Raw genomic sequence first — 20,644 nt, forward strand, 5'->3', positions numbered from 1 at the left:
GATTATGCAGCCCTCGACGCCCCGGATAACCCTGGCTGCCTCCCTTCCAGACGTGGGCTGGGGCAGGGAGGAGAGAGCAGGCAGGAGGACGTCTGTCAGGAGGAGGTGGGGTCTCGGCGCTGACTCGGGTGTGCCCCAGGACAAGACCCCTCCTCTCCAGACCTCGGTCCTCTTCTGCAGACCCGAGTGCCAGGGACAGGCAGGGAAACAGAGGGCGCCCCGAGTTCTGCTGCAGAACTCTCGGCGCTGGCCGGAGGCCAGGCGGGTCACTCGGGGACGGTGCGGCGTGTAATCCGGCGCGGCTGGAACGAGAGTGCGAGAGGGGCTGACCGCTGTCCCAACCTGGAGTCCGGAGCAGGCACCGGGGGTGACGCGGGGTGAGAGGGCCGAGGACCCTGCGGGCGCGGGCGACTGCCTGACCAACAGCAGGAAGGGCAGAGCGCCTCCGGGGCCCAGGGTCCCCAGGGACCGTGCCGGAGGCTGGCGAACTGGGCAGCAACCCGGCCAACGACACGAGCACCAATCCCAGACCTTCAAAGTGACCTCACGTCAAACGTGATTGGCCGGGTCTCCCCGCGGGGCGGGTCCTGTTGGCTCACGGATGCGTAATCCTTTGCGGGAGGCCAAGGTAGCTTGTGTGACCTTGAGGAAATAATTTTACTTCTCTCAACTTCCCTTTTAAAATGGAGATGCTATACCTGTCCTTTAATGGCCCTTAAGACAGTCAAAACATCTAGGGAAGACATCATGTCTTTAAAAGGTAGTTTTACTATTTTGTCTGCTTACAGAAGTAAAATATTACTATAAAAATAAGTATGGAATACAAACCGGGGAAGCCCTCTGCACACTATTTCTTTCTCCATTTCAGCCTATGGATAGCAACTATTAACAGTTCAGTGTGTTTTCCCTCCTCTTTTTTTCTATGAATATACCAAAGGTTAATTTTAAAACAAAAATTTAAGTTATACTATGCAACTTCTTTTTTCACCTAACAATACAAACTACCTTTCAATGCTGGTATGAACAGCACCATTTTATTTTTGTTACTGTCTACATTGCATTCAAGTCTATTATTGAACATTTGTTACTTCTTTAAAAAAATTTTTTTTTTTCATTTGAAAGGCAGAGTGACAGGCCGGCACCGTGGCTCAATAGGCTAATCCTCTGCCCTGTGGCGCCAGCACACCGGGTTCTAGTCCCGGTTGGGGCACCGGATTCTGTCCCAGTTGCCCCTCTTCCAGGCCAGCTCTCTGCTGTGGCCAGGGAGTGCAGTGGAGGATGGCCCAAGTCCTTGGGCCCTGTACCCCATGGGAGACCAGGAGAAGCACCTGGCTCCTGCCTTCAGATCAGCGCTGTGCGCCGGCCGCAGCGCGGCGGCTGCGGCGGCCATTGGAGGGTGAACCAACAGTAAAGGAAGACCTTTCTCTCTGTCTCTGTCTCTCACTGTCCACTCTGCCTGTCAAAAAAAAAAAAAAAAAAAAAAAAAAAAAAAAAAAAAGGCAGAGAGAGAGAGAGATTTCCATCCCTTGGTTCACTCCCCAAATGACCACAATAGCCAGGTCAGGGCCAGGCTGAAATATATGAGAGGCAAGGGTCCAGCACTTGGGCGTCTTCCACTGCCTTCCCAGACGCATCAGCAGGAAGTTGAGTGGAAAGCAGAAGAGCCAGGACAGCCTGCAGGGATCCAGGCATGGTGAGCAGAGGCTTAACCCACTGAACCACAAAAAATGGTCCTGTTGTTTCTATTACAAGAACAACAAGAACAGCAACAAAAATTGTACAAAGTGTGAGAATTTCTGTAGGAGGCATACTTAGATGTTGAATGTCTAAAATATAAGCAGATTTTAAATTAACTGAATATTAAGAGGCTTCCACTGTATTCCCACCAGCAGCGTATAGGATGCTGATTTGCCAGCATCCTCACAAACATAGGATCCCAATCTTTGTTAATCTAATATATTTTTAAAAACACTATTTTTAAAAAAGATTTATTTATTTACTTGAAAGAGTTACACACAGAGAGGAGAGGCAGAGAGAGAGAGAGGTCTTCCATCTGCTGGTTCATTCCCCAATTGGCCCCAATGGTTGGAGCTGTGCCAATCTGAAGCCAGGAGCTTCTTCCAGGTCTCCCACAAGGGTACAGGGGCCAGAGACCTTGCGCCATCTTCTACTGCTTTCCCAGGCCATAGCAGAGAGCCAGATTGGAAGTGGAGCAGCCGGGACTCAAACCAGTGCCCATATGGGATGCCAGCACTGCAGGAGGCAGTTTTACCTGCTAAGCCACAGCACCAACGGTCCCCTTAAAAAAATTTTTTTTTAATATGTGATTTCATAGTCCCAACTTGTCACCAACCAAACTCTCTATTGCCCTCTACTGCTCAGGTGATCTCATTTCAATGTGGTTCAACTCAGCAAATATTAAGTGAAAAGCACTGTACACTTGAGGGCAGTCCTTGACTTTAGTTACCTGTGTCATTCTGGTGGACCTCTGCTCTGTTCTTGGCTGAGTGACTGGCACAAAGGTCACAGAAATCATATTTTGTGATGGGTGTCGAGGGTTGAATCACCACTTGGAATGCTTACACATCCCCTATACATGAGGCTGGTTCATGTCCTGGCTGCTCTGCTTCTGACCCAGCTTCCTGCTGATGTGATCCTGGGAGGCAGTGATGATGGCTCAAGTGATGGACCCCTACCACCCATGTGGGAGACCCAGATGGGGTTCCTGGCTTGTTGCTATGGCCTGGCCCAGCTCTGGCTACTGTAGCCTTATAGGGGAGTGATCAGATGGAGGATCCAACTCTCTCTCTCTCTCTCTTCCAAATAAATAGATAAATATTTTCCCAAAAATGTGGTGAATCTCCCTGGAGCGTTAGTTTTATTCAAAGACTTGGGGACAAAGCAGTCTTCTTGTGTTATATCTTGAAAGCTGTATTATGGAATTGATCGCAAAACCCTATGAATCGAAAAAATGAAACCAGGAGTTCAAAGACATGTCCTGGCTGCGGAAAGCTGCTCCTCAGTAAGGAAGTCTGGATGTGGCCCGCGATCCACTGCCTTTAGGAACAGCTTAGTAGTGGAGACATTGGGAAGCACTGCTATAGGTGATGGCAAACCATGGATTGAGTTCCTCTAAGGGCTCTAGACCAGGCCTGCAGGAGATTCAGAGATGAGTAGGAACTGACTTTCTTGGGAGAGCTTTTTGGTTAGGCTTTCTAGAACTGATAGTTCTAAGCAGGAACACAAAGCAAAACAGGTGAAGTGTCTCTTCCCCATCTCCTTGCCGTGTTGCTCCTCTAATACATTCATTCTTTTCTTCAAAACATATGCGTTGCATACCTATTCCCTCATTTACTGCGACCTTGGACAAGTTCTTTGACCTCTCTGGACCTCATTTTCCTTATCTGCAGATTGAGGGTAAATTATATCCATCTCAGTGTCCAGTGAAAACGAAATGAGTCAATTAGCACAGAGTATTGAAATAGAGCCTGGGGCAAAGTTCAGCAGGGTTTAAGCATGATCTAACAGCGACATTGCTACAAACTGTCGCTGCTGCATTTCAGAAAGCACATCCCAGGGCCAGTCATTCCTTAGGTCAGTCCTGTCGATGGCCGGAAGGAAGGTAGAGAGAGATGAGTCAGACTTCCCACTGCACCGTCCAGCTATATCTCACACCTAGCAAACGCTCAAAGCGGGAACAGAATGAACGAACTAATGTGTTCTCACTAAACTGCAAGCTCTTTGAAGGCAGGGACCCTACTCCCCAGCTGTCCTATCGCTAGAACCAAGCACCAGGTGACGCATTCAGTAGGCGCTTAGGGATTAGCAAACTAATGAAAGGATGGACGGATGCATACATGACTGTCGGCAGAAAACCACTAAGGCTGCAAAGCAGGAACAGCTGGAGCTGCAGAAAAACCGTCACCAGCTTTAGGAACAAAGCTAGCAGGAGAGAACCGGACAGCAGAGACTTCAACAGCGCGAGCACTGCCGGGAAGCCGCAGTTCACCGCCATGGGCTCGGAGTCCCGCCCCGCCCCCGCCCCGCCCCTCCGCCGGCCCACGTGACCGCGGGGCGGGGCGCGGGGCCGACCCGGGCTGGGAGCGCCGGAGCCATGGCCGGCTTGGTGGACTTCCAGGATGAGGAGCAGGTCAAGTCGTTTTTAGAGAACATGGAGGTGGAGTGCAACTACCAGTGCTACCGCGAGAAGGACCCGGACGGTGAGCGGCGGCGGCGCAGCCTGGGGACACGTGGGGGCGGGAATCGGGTGAGAGACCTCTGGAGGGAGCCGGGCGGGACGAGGGTGCAAACTAAGCACACGTGGGGCGCTCGCGACCTTGCCGGTTTGCTGGGCTCTCGCGGGGTGGGAGCGAATGCCGCGCGGGGACCGAGGCCGGGGCGGGAAGGAGGGGAGTGCTTGGGCACTGGGGAAGGAGTGAAGGATAGGATACGTCAGGGAAGAGATCAGATTCTCTGTCCTCAACGAGCTTACAATCCAGTGTGGGGAATCAGACAGTAAGCATAAGGAAACACATGAAGGAGTGTGGTGGAGAGTAACGCGTGCTGTGGGAAGAAGAACCGGGTATCAGGAGTTCAGGAGGGCGGTTTTAAATCGAGTGGTAGAAGGAAGCACTGGGAAAGTGACATTTGCATCAAGCTTGGGGAAGGAAGTGTATCCTGCAGTTCTGTGCCAGGCAGAGCTAACAGGAAAAGCCCCCAGACGGGAATTTGGCCGAGTTTGCAGGGGCAAAAGGTGGTTACCCAGAACAGCCAGTACCTCAGGTGTTTTTTTGTTCCCACTTTTTTTTTTTTTTTTTTTTTTTTAAGGCAAAAAAACCGACACAGCTGTGCCTTCTAATAGCTTGAAGTCTGGTTTCCAGAACAGGACATAGCTACTTCTTTTTTAAAAAGACTTGCTTATGTGAAAGGCAGGAGGCACGTGTTGGCAAGAGCCCAAGCACCTGGGCCATCACCAGCTGCCTCCCAGGTGCATTAGCAGGAGGGTGGATGGGAAGCATTGAGTTGCATGTGTCCCAAGCCGTAGCTTAACTTGCTGCACCACAACACCCATCCGACATTTAAAAAAAAAATTTTTTTTTTGACAGGCAGAGTTAGACAGTGAGAGAGAGAGAGAGAGAGGTCTTGCTTTTTCCGTTGGTTCACCCCCCAACAGCCGCTGCAGCCGGCGCGCTGCGCTGATCTGAAGCCAGGAGCCAGGTGCTTCCCCTGGTCTCCCATGTGGGTGCAGGGCCCAAGCACTTGGGCCATCCTCCACTGCACTCCCAGTCCGCAGCAGAAAGCTGGCCTGGAAGAGGGGCAACCGGGACAGAATCCGGCACCCCAACTGGGACTAGAACCCGGGATGCCAGTGCTGCAGGCAGAGGATTAGCCAAGTGAGCCACGGTGCCGGCCAAATAAATAAACCTTAAAAAAAAAAAGAGGCCAGCATTGTGGCACAGCAGGTTAAACTGCCGCCTTCAATGCTGGCATACATATGAGCATCTGTTCAAGTCCTGGCTGCTCCACTTCCAACCCAGATCCTTGCTAATGTGCCTGGGAAAGTGGCAGAAGACGCCCCTGCCACCCTTGTGGAAGACCTAGATGGAGTTCTTAGCACCTGGCTTCAGCTTGGCCCAGCCCTGTCCTTGCAGTCATTTGGGGACTGAACCAGTGGACGGAAGATCTCTCTCTCCACCCCTACACTCCCCATAGCTGCCTTCCAAATAAATAAATAAATATTTTAAAAATAAGAAAATGAATGAGAGATGATGTGTGGTGTCATCGGGGATGAAGAGGAAGGGGAGAGGGAAGAGATGGTGAGGAAAGAGGCCTGCTGGGCCTGGGAAGCTGCCGGCGGAGCCCATTCCCAGCTTCTTTGCTAATTGTCTTTTGTTTCCTTTGGACTGCTTGTTCCGAGCCTGACTGAGGAGTAAGGGACTGTCATTGTAGCATCTTTCTTGCTGCTTTGAAGGCTCTCCCATGAGCCCTTTGGGGTTTCTTTTGTTTTTCAAGACTTATTTATTTATTGTAAATGCAGAGTAGTTGATAGAGTCGGAGAGACAAGGTATCTTCTGTCTGCTGGTTCTCTCCCCAAGAGCCTGCAATAGCTGAGTCTGGGCCAGGGAAAGCCCAGAGCCAGGAACTCCATCTGGGTCTTCCACATGCGAGGCGGGAACCCAATACTTGGACCAGCATCCATTGCCATCTAGGCGCATTAACAGGAAGCTGGATTGGAAGCATAGAGTAGCCAGGATTCCAACTGGCACTCCAATGTGGGACGCAGATGTTCTAAGCGGCTTAACCCGCTGCACCACGATGCCTGCTCTGAGTTTTCATTTAGAACTTCATGAGATGTTCCAAAGCCTGGAATGTTTCAATCATGGAAGTTAGTTTGTCTTTGGACCTGGCTGGCAGGGAGCAGAAAAGCTGACGAGTGTGGGGCTGAGGTCTCCCCAGTCCGTACATGGCTCAGTCCCTGGCCAGGGGTAGACAGTGCTGTCTGTCAGAATGGCTGAATACCATCTGCCTTCTTTGCATTGAGGTCAGCTTGCCACATCTCGAGAGGAGGGACTGGTCTTACACGAAAGTCTGCACAGTTGCTGCAGACACGAACAGCTCTGGACCTCTCCCTGCAGGTTGCTATCGGCTGGTGGACTATTTGGAAGGGATCCAGAAGAATTTTGATGAGGCTGCCAAGGTGCTGAAGTTCAACTGTGAAGAATACAAGCACAGCGATAGCTGCTACAAACTGGGCTCCTATTATGTGACTGGGAAAGGTAAGGAGGGGCCTGCTTTTCTGGTGTTTAGTGTTGGTATGGTGCTGTCATCACACCTGGCCTCATGCTGAGCTCTCTTCACTGCGGGGCCCTCACAGGCACTGGGGAAGCATCTTGGAAGAAGATTTGGAGACAAGGGCTGGCAGAGTGGGAATGCGGTTTGCAGGGAGTGGGACTTGAGCCAGTGACTTTAACTCTTTGCCTCAGTGACATCATTTGTAAAATGGAACAAGTAGTTCATACTTTCTAGGGTTGTAACACATGCCTCAATAATTATTAATTCCCTTGCTTCTGGCTTTTCTCCTCATGCCTTAATAGCTGTCATTACTAGAGTAGTGTTTAATATTGTGTTGCTAAATTAACAGATTTCCCACACGGTATCTGTGGGTCAGGAACTCAGGAGTGGTTTAGCTGGATGAGGTCACAGTCAACACGGTGGCCCGTGAGCCAGGGCTGCAGTCTTTTGAAGACCTGACTGGAGCTGGAGTTTCCAGCCCTAAGTTGACTCACTCACATGGCTCTTGGCAAAGGCTCTGCTCCTTGCCAGCTGTTATCAGCAGACCTCTGATCCTTAATTTTTTTTTCTTTAAGATTTATTTATTTATTCATTTATTTGAGAGGAAGAATGACAGAGACAGAGAGAGGGAGATCATCCAACTGTTGGTTCACTCCCCAGGTGGCCACAACCAGAGCTTGGCCAGGCCTAAGCCAGGAGCTAGGATCTTCTTTCAAGTCTCCCATGTGGGTGACAAGGGCCCAAAAACTTGGGCCATCTTACACTGCTTTTCTCAGGCCATTAGCAGGGAGCTAGATCTGAAGGGGTGCAACCAGGACACAAACTATTGCCCATATGGGATGCTGACATCCCAGGTGGTGGCTTTACCCAATAAGCTACAATGCTGGCCCCACTTTTCCATATCTGTTTCATTCTCAGAGTTTATTAGAAGTCAGTCACGGGGCCGGCACTAAGGCATAGCAGGTTAAGCCACTGCCTGCGGTGCCAGCATCTCATATTGCCGCTGGTTCAAGTCCCAGCTGTGCCATTTCTAATCCAGCTCGCTGCTAATGCAGGGAAGGCAGTGGAGGATGGTTCAAGTGCTTGGGCCCCTGTACCCTCATGGGAGACCCAGAAGAAGCCACTGGCTTCTGACTGTGGCCTGGCCTAGACATGGCCATTGCAATCATTTAGGGAGTGAACTAGTGGATGGAAGATCTCTCTCTCTCTCTCTGTTTCTTACCCCTCTCTCTCTCTGTAACTCTGCCTTTCAAATAAAATAAATAAATTTAAAAACAAAAAAAGTGAGTTACCGGAGCCTGCTCTGTGGTGTAGCAGGTTAAGCTGACATCTGTAGTGCCAGCATCACTTATGGGCTCCGGTTCAAGTTCCAGCTGCTCTGCTTCCAATCCAGGTCCCTGCTAATGTGTCTGGGAAGGCGGTGGAGGATGGCCCGGGTGCTTGGGCCCCTGCACTCACCTGGAAAACCCAGAAGCTCCTGGTTCCTGGCTTCAAGCTGGCCTAGCCCTGGCCATTGCAGCTTTTTGGGGACTGAACCAGCAGATGGAAGATCTCTCTTTCCTCCTCCCTCTCTGTAACGCTTTCAAATAAATAAATAAGTCTTTAAAAGAAAAAAAGTGACTCCTAGTAGTGCACACTACTAGGAAAGGCCTTACATTCCAGCCCTGCAAGGAGGGGACTCTAGGAATTTATGAGCATATTATTTATTTATTTATTTATTTTTTTGACAGGCAGAGTGGATAGTGAGAGAGAGAGACAGAGAGAGAAAGGTCTTCCTTTGCCGTTGGTTCACCCTCCAATGGCCGCCGTGGCCAGCGTGCTGCGGGCGGCGCACCGCACTGATCCGATGGCAGGAGCCAGGTGCTTTTCCTGGTCTCCCACGGGGTGCAGGGCCCAAGCACCTGGGCCATCCTCCACTGCACTCCCTGGCCACAGCAGAGAGCTGGCTTGGAAGAGGGGCAACCGGGACAGAATCCGGCGCCCCAACCGGGACTAGAACCTGGTGTGCCGGCGCCGCTAGGCGGAGGATTAGCCTAGTGAGCTGCGGCGCCAGCCTATGAGCATATTTTAAAACCACCCAAATAAGGAATATGTTAGTTGCTGTGTCGTGAGCTTCTCAAGGACTGAGGACACAATTTGTTGGTCTTGTGTTTCTCTGTTCCCAGTGCTCAGCCTACTGGTTACTTCAGTGAAAGTTTGAAGAGGATGAGAGGAGGATGTCTAGGATGTCTTTTTTTTTTTTTTTTTTTTTTTTGAGAGAGGCAGAAAGAGACAAAGGGCTCCCATCTGCTGGGACTCACTCATCTGGGACTCACTCCTCGGATGTCTGCAGTGGCTGAGACTAGGCAAGGTGGAAGCTGGGAGCTGGTGATTCAATCCAGGTCTCCCATGTAGGTGACAGGAAACCAGCTATTGCTGCCTGCCAGGGCCTACATGAGCAGGAATCTCATCAGGAGCCAGGACTGGGTGTCAAATCTAGGACTCCAACGTGGGACCTGAGTAGCCTAACTGGCTTCTGAACTGCTAGGTGTAGGCCTGCCCTGCAGATGTCCTTCTGATTCTCTGAAGCTGTGGATTTCTTCTTCATGGACTTGGCATCTGTGGTAGTATTTATTTTATTATTTTTAATATGTTTTAAAGAATTATTTATTTCTAAGTCAGAGTTACAGACAGAAAAGTCTTCCATCTACTGGTTCACTCCCCAAATGACCGCAAAGGCTGGAGCGAGGCCTGTCCAAAGGCAGGAGCCAGGAGCTTCTTCAGGGTCTTCCACAAGGGGGCATGGGTCCAAACACTTGGGCCATCCTCCATTCCTTTCTCAGGCCATAGCAGAGAGCAGCCGGGACTAGAACTGGTGCCCAAATGAGATGCTGGCACTACAGGTAGAGACTTAACCTACTATGCCACAACACTGGCCCCTTATTATTATTTCCTTAATTTTATTTCCATCTGTTTGAAGGGCAGAGCAACAGAGCACATGTGTGAGAGAGATTGATGTTCCACTGCTGCTTCACTTATGAAAGGACTGTAGCAACCTGGGCCAGGCCGGGCCAAAAGCCAGGAGCCCAGATCTCTATACAGGTCTCCCATATAGGTAGCAGGAGCCCAAGCACTTAAGCCATTAACTGCAACCTCCCAGGCACGTTAGTAGGGAGCTGGTCAGAAGCAGAGGTGGGACTTGATCCCAGTCACTCTGATTCAGGATATAGGCATCCCAAGTGGCAGATTAACCCACTCCATCATGACCCCTGCCCCTCAAAATGAAGTAACTGAGAATATGTATACATTGTAAAGTGATTAGCACAATCAAGGTAACTATCCATCACCTCACAGTCATCTTTTTTGTGTGTGATAAGAACATAAGATCTACTCTCTTCTAACTGTAGCCACCTTGCTGTTAGATCCCCAGGATTCATACATCCAGCTTAACTGAAATTTTGTAAACTTTGGCCAGCATTTCCTGATTCTGCCCTCCTCACCATCCCCTAGATCCAACAACCACCTTATTTATTTATTTACTTACTTACTTACTTACTTACTTACTTTCTTATTTGAAAGGCAGAGTTATAGAAACAGAGAGAAAAATCTCCCATTTGCTGGTTCACTCCTCAAATGGGCACAATGGCCAGAGCTGGGTCGATCTGGAGCCAGGATCCAGGAGCTTCTAATGGTCCTTCCACGTGGGTGCAGGGGCCCAGGGACTGGAGCCATCTTTCACTGCTCTCCCAGGCGCATTAGCAGGGAGCTGGATCAAAAGTGGAACAGCCGGGGCCGGCACCGCGGCTCACTAGGCTAATCCTCCGCCTAGCGGCGCCGGCGCACCGGGTTCTGGTCCCGGTCGGGGCGCCGGATTCTGTCCCGGTTGCCCCTCTTCCAGGCCAGCTCTCTGCTGTGGCCAGGGAGTGCAGTGGAGGATGGCCCAGGTGCTTGGGCCCTGCGCCCCATGGGAGACCAGGAAAAAGCACCTGGCTCCTGGCTCCTGCCATCGGATCAGCGCGGTGCGCCGGCCGCAGCGCGCCGGCTGCGGCGGCCATTGTGGGGTGGACCAGCGGCGGAAGGAGGACCTTTCTCTCTGTCTCTCTCTCTCACTGTCCACTCTGCCTGTCCAAAAAAAAAAAAAAAAAAAAAAAGTGGAACAGCCAGAACTTGAACCAGCGCCCATATGGGACTCTGGAGTTGCAGATGGTGGCTTTACCCACTGTACCACAGCACCAGCTAGTGGCAATCATCTTTTAGCTCTCTGCTTCTATGATTTGATTGTTTTGGATTCTACATATATGTGAGATCATGTGATACTCATCTTTTGGCACCTGGCTTATTAACTTAGCATGTCTGTTCTCCGTAATGACGTGAAGGTCATCCATGCTGTTGCAAATGACAGCATTTCCTTCTCTTGTTTTAAAGACTGGTATTTCTTTGTATATAAACTTATCCATTCATCTGTCAGCTAACACTTAGGTTGATTCTGGAACTTAGGTATTTTTTAAAGGTTTACTTATTTATTGAAAGAGTGACTGGAGGGGCCAGCGCCGTAGCTCACTTGGTTTATCTTCCGCCTGTGGCACTACCATCCCATATGGGCGCTGGGTTCTAGTCCTGGGTGCTCCTCTTCCAGTCCAGCTCTCTGCTGTGGCCCAGGAAGGCAGTGGAGGATGACCCAAGTGTTTGGGCCCTGCACCTGCATGGGAGACCAGGAAGAAGCACCTGTCTCCTGGCTTCGGATTGGCGCAGCACTGGCTGTAGTGGCCATTTGGGGTATGAACCAATGGAAGGAAGACCTTTCTCTCTGTGTCTCTCTCTCTGTCTATAACTCTACCTGTCAAATAAAAAAATAAATAAAGTAAAAAAAGAAAAGGCCAGCGCCGTGGCTCACTAGGCTAATCCTCCGCCTGCGGCGCCGGTACTCAGGGTTCTAGTCACGGTTGGGGCTCTGGATTCTGTCCCAGTTGCTCCTCTTCCCGTCCAGCTCTCTGCTGTGGTCCGGGAAGGCAGTGGAGGATGGCCCAAGTGCTTGGGCCCTGCACCTGCATGGGAGACCAGGAGAAGCACCTGGCTCCTGGCTTCAGATCAGCGCAGCACGCCGGCCGTGGCAGCCATTTGGGGGTGAACCAATGGAAAAGAAAGACCTTTCTCTCTCTCTCTCTCTCTCTCTCTCTCACTAGCTCTGCCTGTCAATAAATAAATAAATAAATAATTAATAATTAGAAAAGAAAGAGTGACTGGGGCTGGTGTTGTGGCATAGCAGATAAAGCTGCTACCTGTATGCAAGCATCCCATATGGGTGCCGGTTCTTGTCCTGGCTACTCCACTTCCGATCTGGCTCTCTGTTGACAGCCTGGGAAAAGCATTGGAGGAGGAGGGCCCAAGTGTCTGTGCCTCTGCTACCCACATGGGGGACCTGATTGAAGTTCCTGGTTTCAGCCTGGCCCAGCGGTGGCTGCTTTGGCATTCTGGGGATGCAAGATCGCTTTCTCCTTCTCTCTTTCTCTCTGTATCCCTGACTTTCAAATAAATGAAAAATTGTTTTTTGTTTTTGTTTTTGTTTTTAAAGAAAGAGTTACCAGGTGGCAGTGGGAGGAAGATTGTCCATCATCCACTGGTTCACTTCAAAAATGGCTGCAACAGCTGGGCGTGGGCCAGGCTGGAGCCAGCCAGGAGCCAGGGGCCAGGGGCCAGGGGCCAGGAACTCCATCTTGGTCTCCCACGTGGGAGTCAGGGACTCAAGTACTGAGGCATCCTCTGCTGCTTCCCAGCGACATTAGCAGGGAGCTGGTTTGGAATGGAGAAGCTGGGTCTTACACTGGTGCTCTGATATGGGATGTGGGTATCCCAAGCAGCATCTTAACTGCTGTGTCAAGTGTCTGCCCCTTGAAATGTTTTTTAATTTCCCTTTTCATTTCTTTTGGATGTATTGGTTGTTTAAGAGTCAGTTGTTTGATTTCCATGTATTTGTGGATTTCCCTACTGCAGGCAGTGGCATTACTTACTATGCCACAATGCCCGCCTCACACTCAAGTATTTTTAAGTGGACATAAAAATATGTTTATGGATTTACATAAAAGATAGACCTAATGAATGAACAGATAAGGAATCTCAATAGAGAAATTAAAACTATTTAAAAAAATGAAATTCCAGAATTGAAAAACATATTTGAAGAAAAAAATTAACTGGTAAGACTTAACAGCAAATTAGACATTTGAAAAGAAAAAGAATTCCGTGAACTTGAAAGATCAATGAACTTGATGAGGAAGCTATATATATTATCTTAACTCAAATTGAGGGGAAACATTGCTAAAGGCGGGGGACAAGAAAAACAACAGAGCTTCAAATTGTGGTTCCATATCTGGCAGCCTAACAGAAGCAAGAGATGCTGGAACAGAAAACACGTTCTGGGGCCGGCGCAGTGGCACACTAGGTTAATCCTCCGCCTGCGGCGCCAGCATCCCATATGGGTGCCAGGTTCTAGTCCCGGTTGCTCCTCTTCCAGTCCAGCTCTCTGCTGTGGCCTGGGAAGGCAGTGGAGGATGGCCCAAGTGCTTGGGCCCTGCACCTGTGTGGGAGACCAGGAAGAAGCACATGGCTCCTGGCTTCGGATCTGCGTAGCTCTGACCGTGGCGGCCATTTGGGGAGTGAACCAATGGAAGGAAGACCTTTCTCTCTGTCTGTAACTCTACCTGTCAAATAAATTAAAATAAATAAATAAATAAATAAACACATTCACAGAGATAACAGTGGAAATTTTCTAAATTTGATTAAAAAAAAAAATCCCACAGATCCATAAAACTCAGCAAATGCAACCAAGATGACCGAAGAAAGAGAAGAATCTAAGAACAGACATAGAAGGAAGGTACAGTCTGGGGTACAATGGTCCTGGTGACCATGAACTTCTCACCAGCAGCAGTGGGAGCCAGAAACTGAAAAACCTGTCAAAGTTGCATTAGTGAATTATTTATTACTTAATATAACTTGAACTAAAATGAAGTTAAACTGAAGGTAAAAAAAATTCATTTTTAGAAAAAGCTGAGAGAAGTGTCACTAGCCATATTACACTACAAGAAATGCTAAAGCAAGGTGTTTAGGCAGAGGGAAAATTACAACAGGTGGAAATTAGGATTCATCCTAGAGGGTAAAGAACATTGATTATGCGTGTATATTTAAGACTTTTACCTAGGTTTTTAATGTCTTCAAAAGACTGTTTAAAGTAAACATAAAAGTGTGCTGTGAGCATACAAAATGCAGAGAAGTAAAGCAGAATGCATGGCAGCATAGCACAAAGACTGGGACCGCGGAGGATAGAAGGACACCTTAGGAGACTTGCCCATGGTGTGTGAAACACTGTAATATTAACTCATGGTAGATTGTGCTAAGTTATGGGCACAGATAATTGCTAGATAAACCTTTATAAAACAGGAGGTGTGACTAAAAAGCTGTTGAGGGAAATAAAATAGAATGTTAGAAACAATGTAATTCAAAACAAGTCTGGAAAAGGGAAAAAAAGAACAAAATCATTTGGGACAAATCAGAAAAGGTAAGATTATAGACATAAACCTAGCTTGAGATCACTAATATTATATTAAATGTAAGTACACACTCCAATAAAAGGCAGAGATCATCAGGATAGGTATAAACACAAAGACCCAACTATATACTATTTAAATATAAAGGTGGCAGGAATACATTATCAAAATTGAAAGAACTCTGGAGATGGAGAATCAATGAGCTCTTGTAGAAAAATCTGTGAATCAAAAAAAAATTCACGAGAGGAGCATTTGGTCTAGTGGTTAATACACTGATTATTGATGCCCTTGATGGGGCTGTGGCACAGGCATTTAAGCCCCAGCTTGGGACACTGCACTCTGTATCAGAGTGCTGGATCAAGTCCTGGCTGCTTCACTTCCAATCCAGCTCCCTGCTAATATGCCTAAAAACGCAGCGAAAGATGGCCCCAAAACTTGGGTCCCTGCCTCCCATTTAGGAGATCTGGCTGGAGTTCCTGGCTCCCGGCTTCAGCCTGGCCCAGCCCCAGCTGTTGGCAGCCATTTTGGAGTGGATGGAAGTGGATGGAAGATCTGTGTTTCTCCCTCTCTCTCTGCCACTCTGCCTTTCAAATAAATATATTGTCCTTGTCCCACACTGGAGTGCCTGGGTTTGATTCTCAGCTCTAGCTCCTAGTTCAGCTTCCTGGCAATGCAGACTTCAGGAGGCAGCAGGTCAATGGCTCAAGTATTTGGGACCCCACCACCCACACGGGAGGCCTGGATTGAGTTCTTTTCTCTTAGCTTGGGCCGCCGTGCAGCCCCAACCATTGTGGGCATTTGGGGAGTGAACCAGTGGATGGGAGCTCGCTCTCTCTAGCTCTGTCTCTCACTTTTTCTCTCTGCTTCAAATTTTATAAGTGGGGAATGGAGAAACTTTTATAGAAAGATTAGTGACGAGCAGAATCTATTTAGGTTGAATATTGGGCTAATTAAGATTACTGAATAGGTAGAATATAAATTACATACACCTTTAGAGTGGGCATTTGACGTGACAGTTGAGCTACTGCTTGGGACACCTGAATCCCATAGTGGGGTACCTGGGTTTGAGCTGGGGCTCTGCTCCTGATTCTAGCTTCCTGCTAATGCAGACCTGGGAGGCAGCAGGTGATGACTCCAGTACACAGTCTGAATTCCAGGCTCTTGACTTCAGCTTGGTCCAGCCCTAGTTGTTGTCGCAAACAGAGGGAGAATAAACCAGCAGATGGGAGATATCTCTCTCAAATAAATAAAAATTCAAAAAATAAATAAACCTTTCTGGCATAAAAACATAACTATAACATTTGCCATGGTTATTATGTGCTAAGCTTTTTTTTTTTTTTAAGGTTTATTTATTTATTTGAAAGTCAAAGTTACACAGAGAGAAGGAGAGGAAGAGTGAGAGAGGTCTTCTATCTGCTAGTTGACTCCCCAATTGGCTGCAACGGCTAGCGCTGTACCGATTCAAAGCCAGGAGCCAGGAGCTTCTTCCGGGTCTCCCACGCAGGTGCAGGGGCCTAAGGAGCTAGGCCATCTTCTGCTTTCCCAGGCCATAGCAGAGAGCTGAATCAGAAGTGGAGCTGCCGGGAATTGAACCAGAGCCCATATGGGATGCTGGCACTGCAGGTTGAGGCTTTACCCGCTACGCCACAGTGCCGGCCCCATACTAGGTTCTTTGTAAGGATATACTCAGGCTCCCAATATATAAAATATGTGTTGTTACTCTTATATTGCAGATGAGGAAAAAGGAGGCTTGTATCAGTTGTGTAACTTCCCCAAGGTTACACAGCCAGGAAGCACTGGAGCTCATGTTTTCTGGCTACATATCATTGATCACTGTGCTGTGTTGTCTGGGTGCACGTAATGTGACTGACAGCAGATGTGGCAAAGGAGGGAGGGTTTATGAGGTGTGGCTGTCCTTGCTTTTATGGTTGACAGTATATGGTGGTGATTCTAGTCTTTTCTTTCTTTTTTTTTTTTTTTTTTAGATTTATTTATTTATTTATTTGAGAGAGTTAGAGACAGAAAGAGGGGGAGAGAGATGTCTTCCATCTGCTGGTTCATTCCCCAAATGGCCACAACAGCTGGGACTGGGCCGATCCGAAGCCAGGAACCAGGAGCTTCTTCTGGGTCTCCCACATAGGTGCAGGGGCTCAAGCACTTGGGCCATCCTCTGCTGCTTTCCTAGACCATAAGCAGAGAGATGGATTGGAAGTAGAGCAGCCGGGGCTCAAACAGGTACCCATGTGGGATGCTGGCGCCATAGGTGGAGACTTAACCTACTATGCCACAACGCTGGCCCCGATGCTAGCCTTTTAATATTTTTCTGATTTCCTTTAGAGACTCATTTAGGAAATTTCTCTGTGGTGCAGAAATACTAATTTGTGGGTCAGCATTTCCTTTGTTTCACTTCACTTTTGATTTTCTTCAGATAGATCCAAGTAAAGTCAAAGTGAAATTTTGTATTTACAACTAACATACATGATCCAGTTTACAAAATACTTCCAATATCCATTCTGCTGGCAGCACTTCACATAAACACGTGCTGTAGAGGTGGCTGGAATGGGGCTTACCACATGATGATGATGATTTCTAAGTGGTGGATTTGGAATATTTACCTTAAAGAATGATGTTACAGTGTTTGTGGTTTTTGAGAATGAGAGATGGCACATGGAGGTTTTATTTTAATTATTTAAGAGACAGAGACAGGCGGAGAGAGCTCTCAGCCTTCAGTTCATTTCTTCAATGCCCTCAATGGCTGGGGCTGGGCCAGGCCACAGTCAGGACCTGAGAATTCTATTTGGGTCTTCCACTTGGGTGACAGGGACCCAAGTACATCAGCCATCACCTGCTGCCTCCCAGGGTACGCATTAACAGGAAGCTGGAATCAGGCTGTGCAAGGACTCTGATGTGGAATTCACGAGTCCCAAGTAGCATCTTAGCTTATGCTTGAGGTCATCTCTAGATACCATAAGTGGCCCAATGGCTTAACCTGCAGCTTGCGATGCCGGCATCCCCAAATCACTATGCTGGTTCGAGTCCCAGCTTCTTGGCTTCTGATCCAGCTTCTTGCTAATGCACCTGGGAAGGCAACAGAAGGTGGCCCAAGTCCTTGGCTCCCAGCCACCCACATGGGAGTCTAGGGTGGAGTTCCTGGTTCCTGGCTTCAGCCTGGCTCAGATGTGCCTGGCTGCAGTCATTTGGGGAATAAACCAGCAGATGGAAGATCTCTTCCTCTCCCTCTGTTACTCTGCCTTGAAATAAGTAAATCTCTAAATCTCTAGATTACTTACGATATCTAATGCTCTGTAAATGCTATAGTTGTTACGCTGTGCTGTTTAAGGGGTTATAAGAAGGGGAAATAAAATCTGTACACGTTCAGTACAGGCAGTTTTTTTTCTGAATATTTGTAGTCTGTAGTTGGTTGAATTCATGGATGTGGAACCCAGAGAGCTAGCTGTGTTTAAATTAGCAAACATGTAATTAAGTGCTTGTGAGATGCTGTATTAATGCTGTAAACCCATGAGGTGGGCATTTTTATCGTTCCCAGTTTTTACCTCCCTTACCTGTTTTGGGCTTCCTCATAAGTGGTCATTTGAACAAAATACCCCGTGACTGAAAAGGCTGGAAGGTCTGGGCTGCACCAGGCTCCTCCCTTTGTGCTGCCTTGGCTCACGGTGTCTGGATCTTCAGGAGCTGTCCCCTGACTTTGGCCTGAGACGTTTAGGTTCTTCCCTGGCTTCAGTTTACTTTTCCTTTGCTCTCCTTCCCTGAGGTGGACTGACGCAGGACCTGCGAGCTGCCTCCAGCTGCTTTCTGATGGCGTGTGAGAAGCCTGGGAAGAAGTCTGTGGAAGCATGCCACAACGTTGGTCTCCTGGCACACGATGGACAGGTCAACGAGGATGGCCAACCTGACCTGGGCAAGGCCAGGGACTACTACACGAGGGCCTGTGACGGTGGCTACGCCGCCAGCTGCTTCAACCTCAGTGCCATGTTCTTGCAGGGTGCCCCTGGCTTCCCTAAGGACATGGGCCTGGCGTGTAAATACTCGCTGAAAGCCTGCGACCTGGGTCACGTCTGGGCCTGTGCCAATGCCAGCCGCATGTACAAGCTGGGGGATGGGGTCGATAAAGACGAGGCCAAGGCCGAGCTGCTAAAAGATCGGGCCCGGCAGCTGCACAAAGAACAGCAGAAAAATGTCCAGCCCCTAACTTTTGGGTAATGTGGCCCAGCCTCCCTGCCAGATGACAGACAGCTTGAGGCCAGCACCTCCTGTTTCTGAGCCTGATGCAGCCCTTGAAGGTCACCCTGCTGGAGCGGGAAGACTTGGGACTTGATATCGGTAGCTCTGTTTACATAGAGTCATTGCCCCAGAGTGGCATCTACTGGATTGGAGCCTGCGAGGTTTATTTCAGTCACTATTGCTGTATCTGTGAAGACACACACATTAGGGGATCTTGGTTTTCAATCTCTTGCAACTTTGAAAAATAGGAGCCCAAAAAGCCATAAAGATTGGGGTGGGGTGGGAGGAGGGGAGCAATGGCAGGTGGTTGGGAAAATTAGCAGCCACAGGGCCCAAGGGAATCAGCCAAGTCATCGTCAATCTTATTATTTTAGTCAGGAGTGCTTGAAAATCAGAAAAGGGGCCAGTGTTGTGATATAGTGGGTAAACCGCCTGCAGTGCTGGCAGCCCTTATGGGTGCTGGTTCAAGTCCTGGCTGCTCCACTTCCAGCTCCCTGCTGATGTGCCTGGGAAAGCAGTGGAAGATGGCCCAAATGCATGTGTCCTGGTACCACCTGGGAGACTGGGAAGAATAATGATTGGTGTGGATATGCTTTTTGCCCCTAGTGGCAGATCTTTGAATTCATAGGCAATGTCCAGCTTAATGGATGATATCCTTCAGGTTGCTGAAGAAGATGAAACCCAGCCTAATTCAGTTAAAAATTAGCATCTCCAGTGCTTGGCTGGCCCTGCTCAGCATCTGGAGGGAGCAGATCCCCAAGGCAGCTGTAGCTGGGATTTGCAAGCAAGGACTTGGTGACATATTTTGTCCCCTGGGACTAAAGCTTTTTTTCCTTCTGATTTTCAAGCCCTTCCAATTAAAATAATAATCTCTGTGAATAAACTTATCTGACAGATTTATAGTTTGTATTATTAGCATTCTCTCCAGGGTCCAGGTAGTTTTTGTGGTGGGTGTGCCTTTCCTGTTAAGAAAATTTGCTTTTTTGGTTTTCCCCCTAACTTGTCACCAGGGGGCGAGCTTGTCATTTTCCTGCTGATAGTGGGACCATTATATCAATCACCTCCTACTTTGAGCTTCCGGTTTTGCAGCTGTTCTACCAGGAAATCTTGCTGGGTGAGGGTTTTTAAGCACAGTCGGCTAGCTTCTTCATTTGGTAAAGGAGAGGGACTTTCCCAGGTACACAAAGGAGGTGATAAAAGGAATAAAACTTTTTTAAAAATGTAAAGAAGCTTTTGGTGTGCTTAAAATAAACTGCAGGCCTATAAACACTGAAAAGGTGTTCAACATCAGCAATCATTTGAGAAAAGTGAATCAAAACCACAGTAAACCCTTAAAATGCAACAATAATAAAACAACCTAATTTAACAATGGGCCAGGGAAGCAGGCGTTGTGGTGCTGTAGGTTAAGCCACTGCTTGTGATGCCTGTATCTCATATTGGAATGTTGGTTCCAGTCCCAGCTACTCCACTTCCAATCCAACTTCTTGCTAATGTGCCTGAGAAGTCTCAGGTGGTGGCTCAAGTACTTGTGTGCCTACCACCCAAGCAGGAGACCTGATGGAGTTCTAGGCTCCTGGCTTTTGCCTGGCCCAACCCCAACTATTGCCATCAATTGATGGGTGAACCAGCAGATGGAAGATTTCTGACTCTCTCTGTTTCTGACACAAATAAGTAAATAAATCTTTTTTAAAATGTGCCAGGAATGAACATTTGACCTAGCAGTTAAACCACCAGTTAGGACACCCACATCCCGTATCGGAGAGCCTGAATTCGAAACATGTCTCCAGCTCATGATTCCAGCAGCTTCCTGCTAATGCAGCCCAGAGAGACAGCAGTGATAATTCAAATAATTGGGTTCCTGTCACCCACATAGGAGACCTGGATTGAGTGCCTGGCTCCTACCTTTAGCCCAGCCACTGACTGTTGTGGGCATTTATTTTATTTTTATTTATTTTTGTTGTGGGCGATTAGAAAGTAAGTCGGGTTTGGGAGCTCTGTCTCTCAAAAAAAATTTTTTTTAAAAGATTTATTTTATTTATTTGAAAGAGTTACAGAGAGAAGTAGAGACAGAGAGGTCTTCTATCCACTGGTTC

General features: G+C 48.3%; 1 protein-coding gene across 3 annotated transcripts; it reads left to right on the forward strand.

Annotated features, from left to right (window-relative positions):
• Positions 1–4,028: 4,028 nt before the first annotated feature.
• On the forward strand, positions 4,029–19,777 carry COA7 (cytochrome c oxidase assembly factor 7). 3 transcript variants are annotated; one of them, XM_089300660.1, is made up of 3 exons: positions 4,029–4,220; positions 6,636–6,776; positions 8,958–9,007. In XM_089300660.1, the coding sequence occupies exons 1-3, from the start codon at positions 4,115–4,117 to the stop codon at positions 8,990–8,992; spliced, it is 282 nt and encodes a 93-aa protein (XP_089156786.1). In that variant the 5' UTR covers positions 4,029–4,114; the 3' UTR covers positions 8,993–9,007. The 3 variants fall into 3 exon arrangements, with proteins under 3 accessions (XP_089156786.1, XP_002715135.1, XP_089156785.1); XM_002715089.6 differs by lacking the exon at positions 8,958–9,007 and adding an exon at positions 18,082–19,777 and having other exon boundaries at positions 4,031–4,220; XM_089300659.1 differs by lacking the exon at positions 8,958–9,007 and adding an exon at positions 18,082–19,777 and having other exon boundaries at positions 4,090–4,267.
• The last annotated feature ends 867 nt before the right edge of the window (positions 19,778–20,644 follow it).

This window comes from Oryctolagus cuniculus, chromosome 7, assembly GCF_051225735.1.
Source record: "Oryctolagus cuniculus isolate XC-2025 breed Fujian yellow rabbit chromosome 7, ASM5122573v1, whole genome shotgun sequence".
In the NCBI taxonomy this organism is placed as follows: domain Eukaryota; kingdom Metazoa; phylum Chordata; class Mammalia; order Lagomorpha; family Leporidae; genus Oryctolagus; species Oryctolagus cuniculus.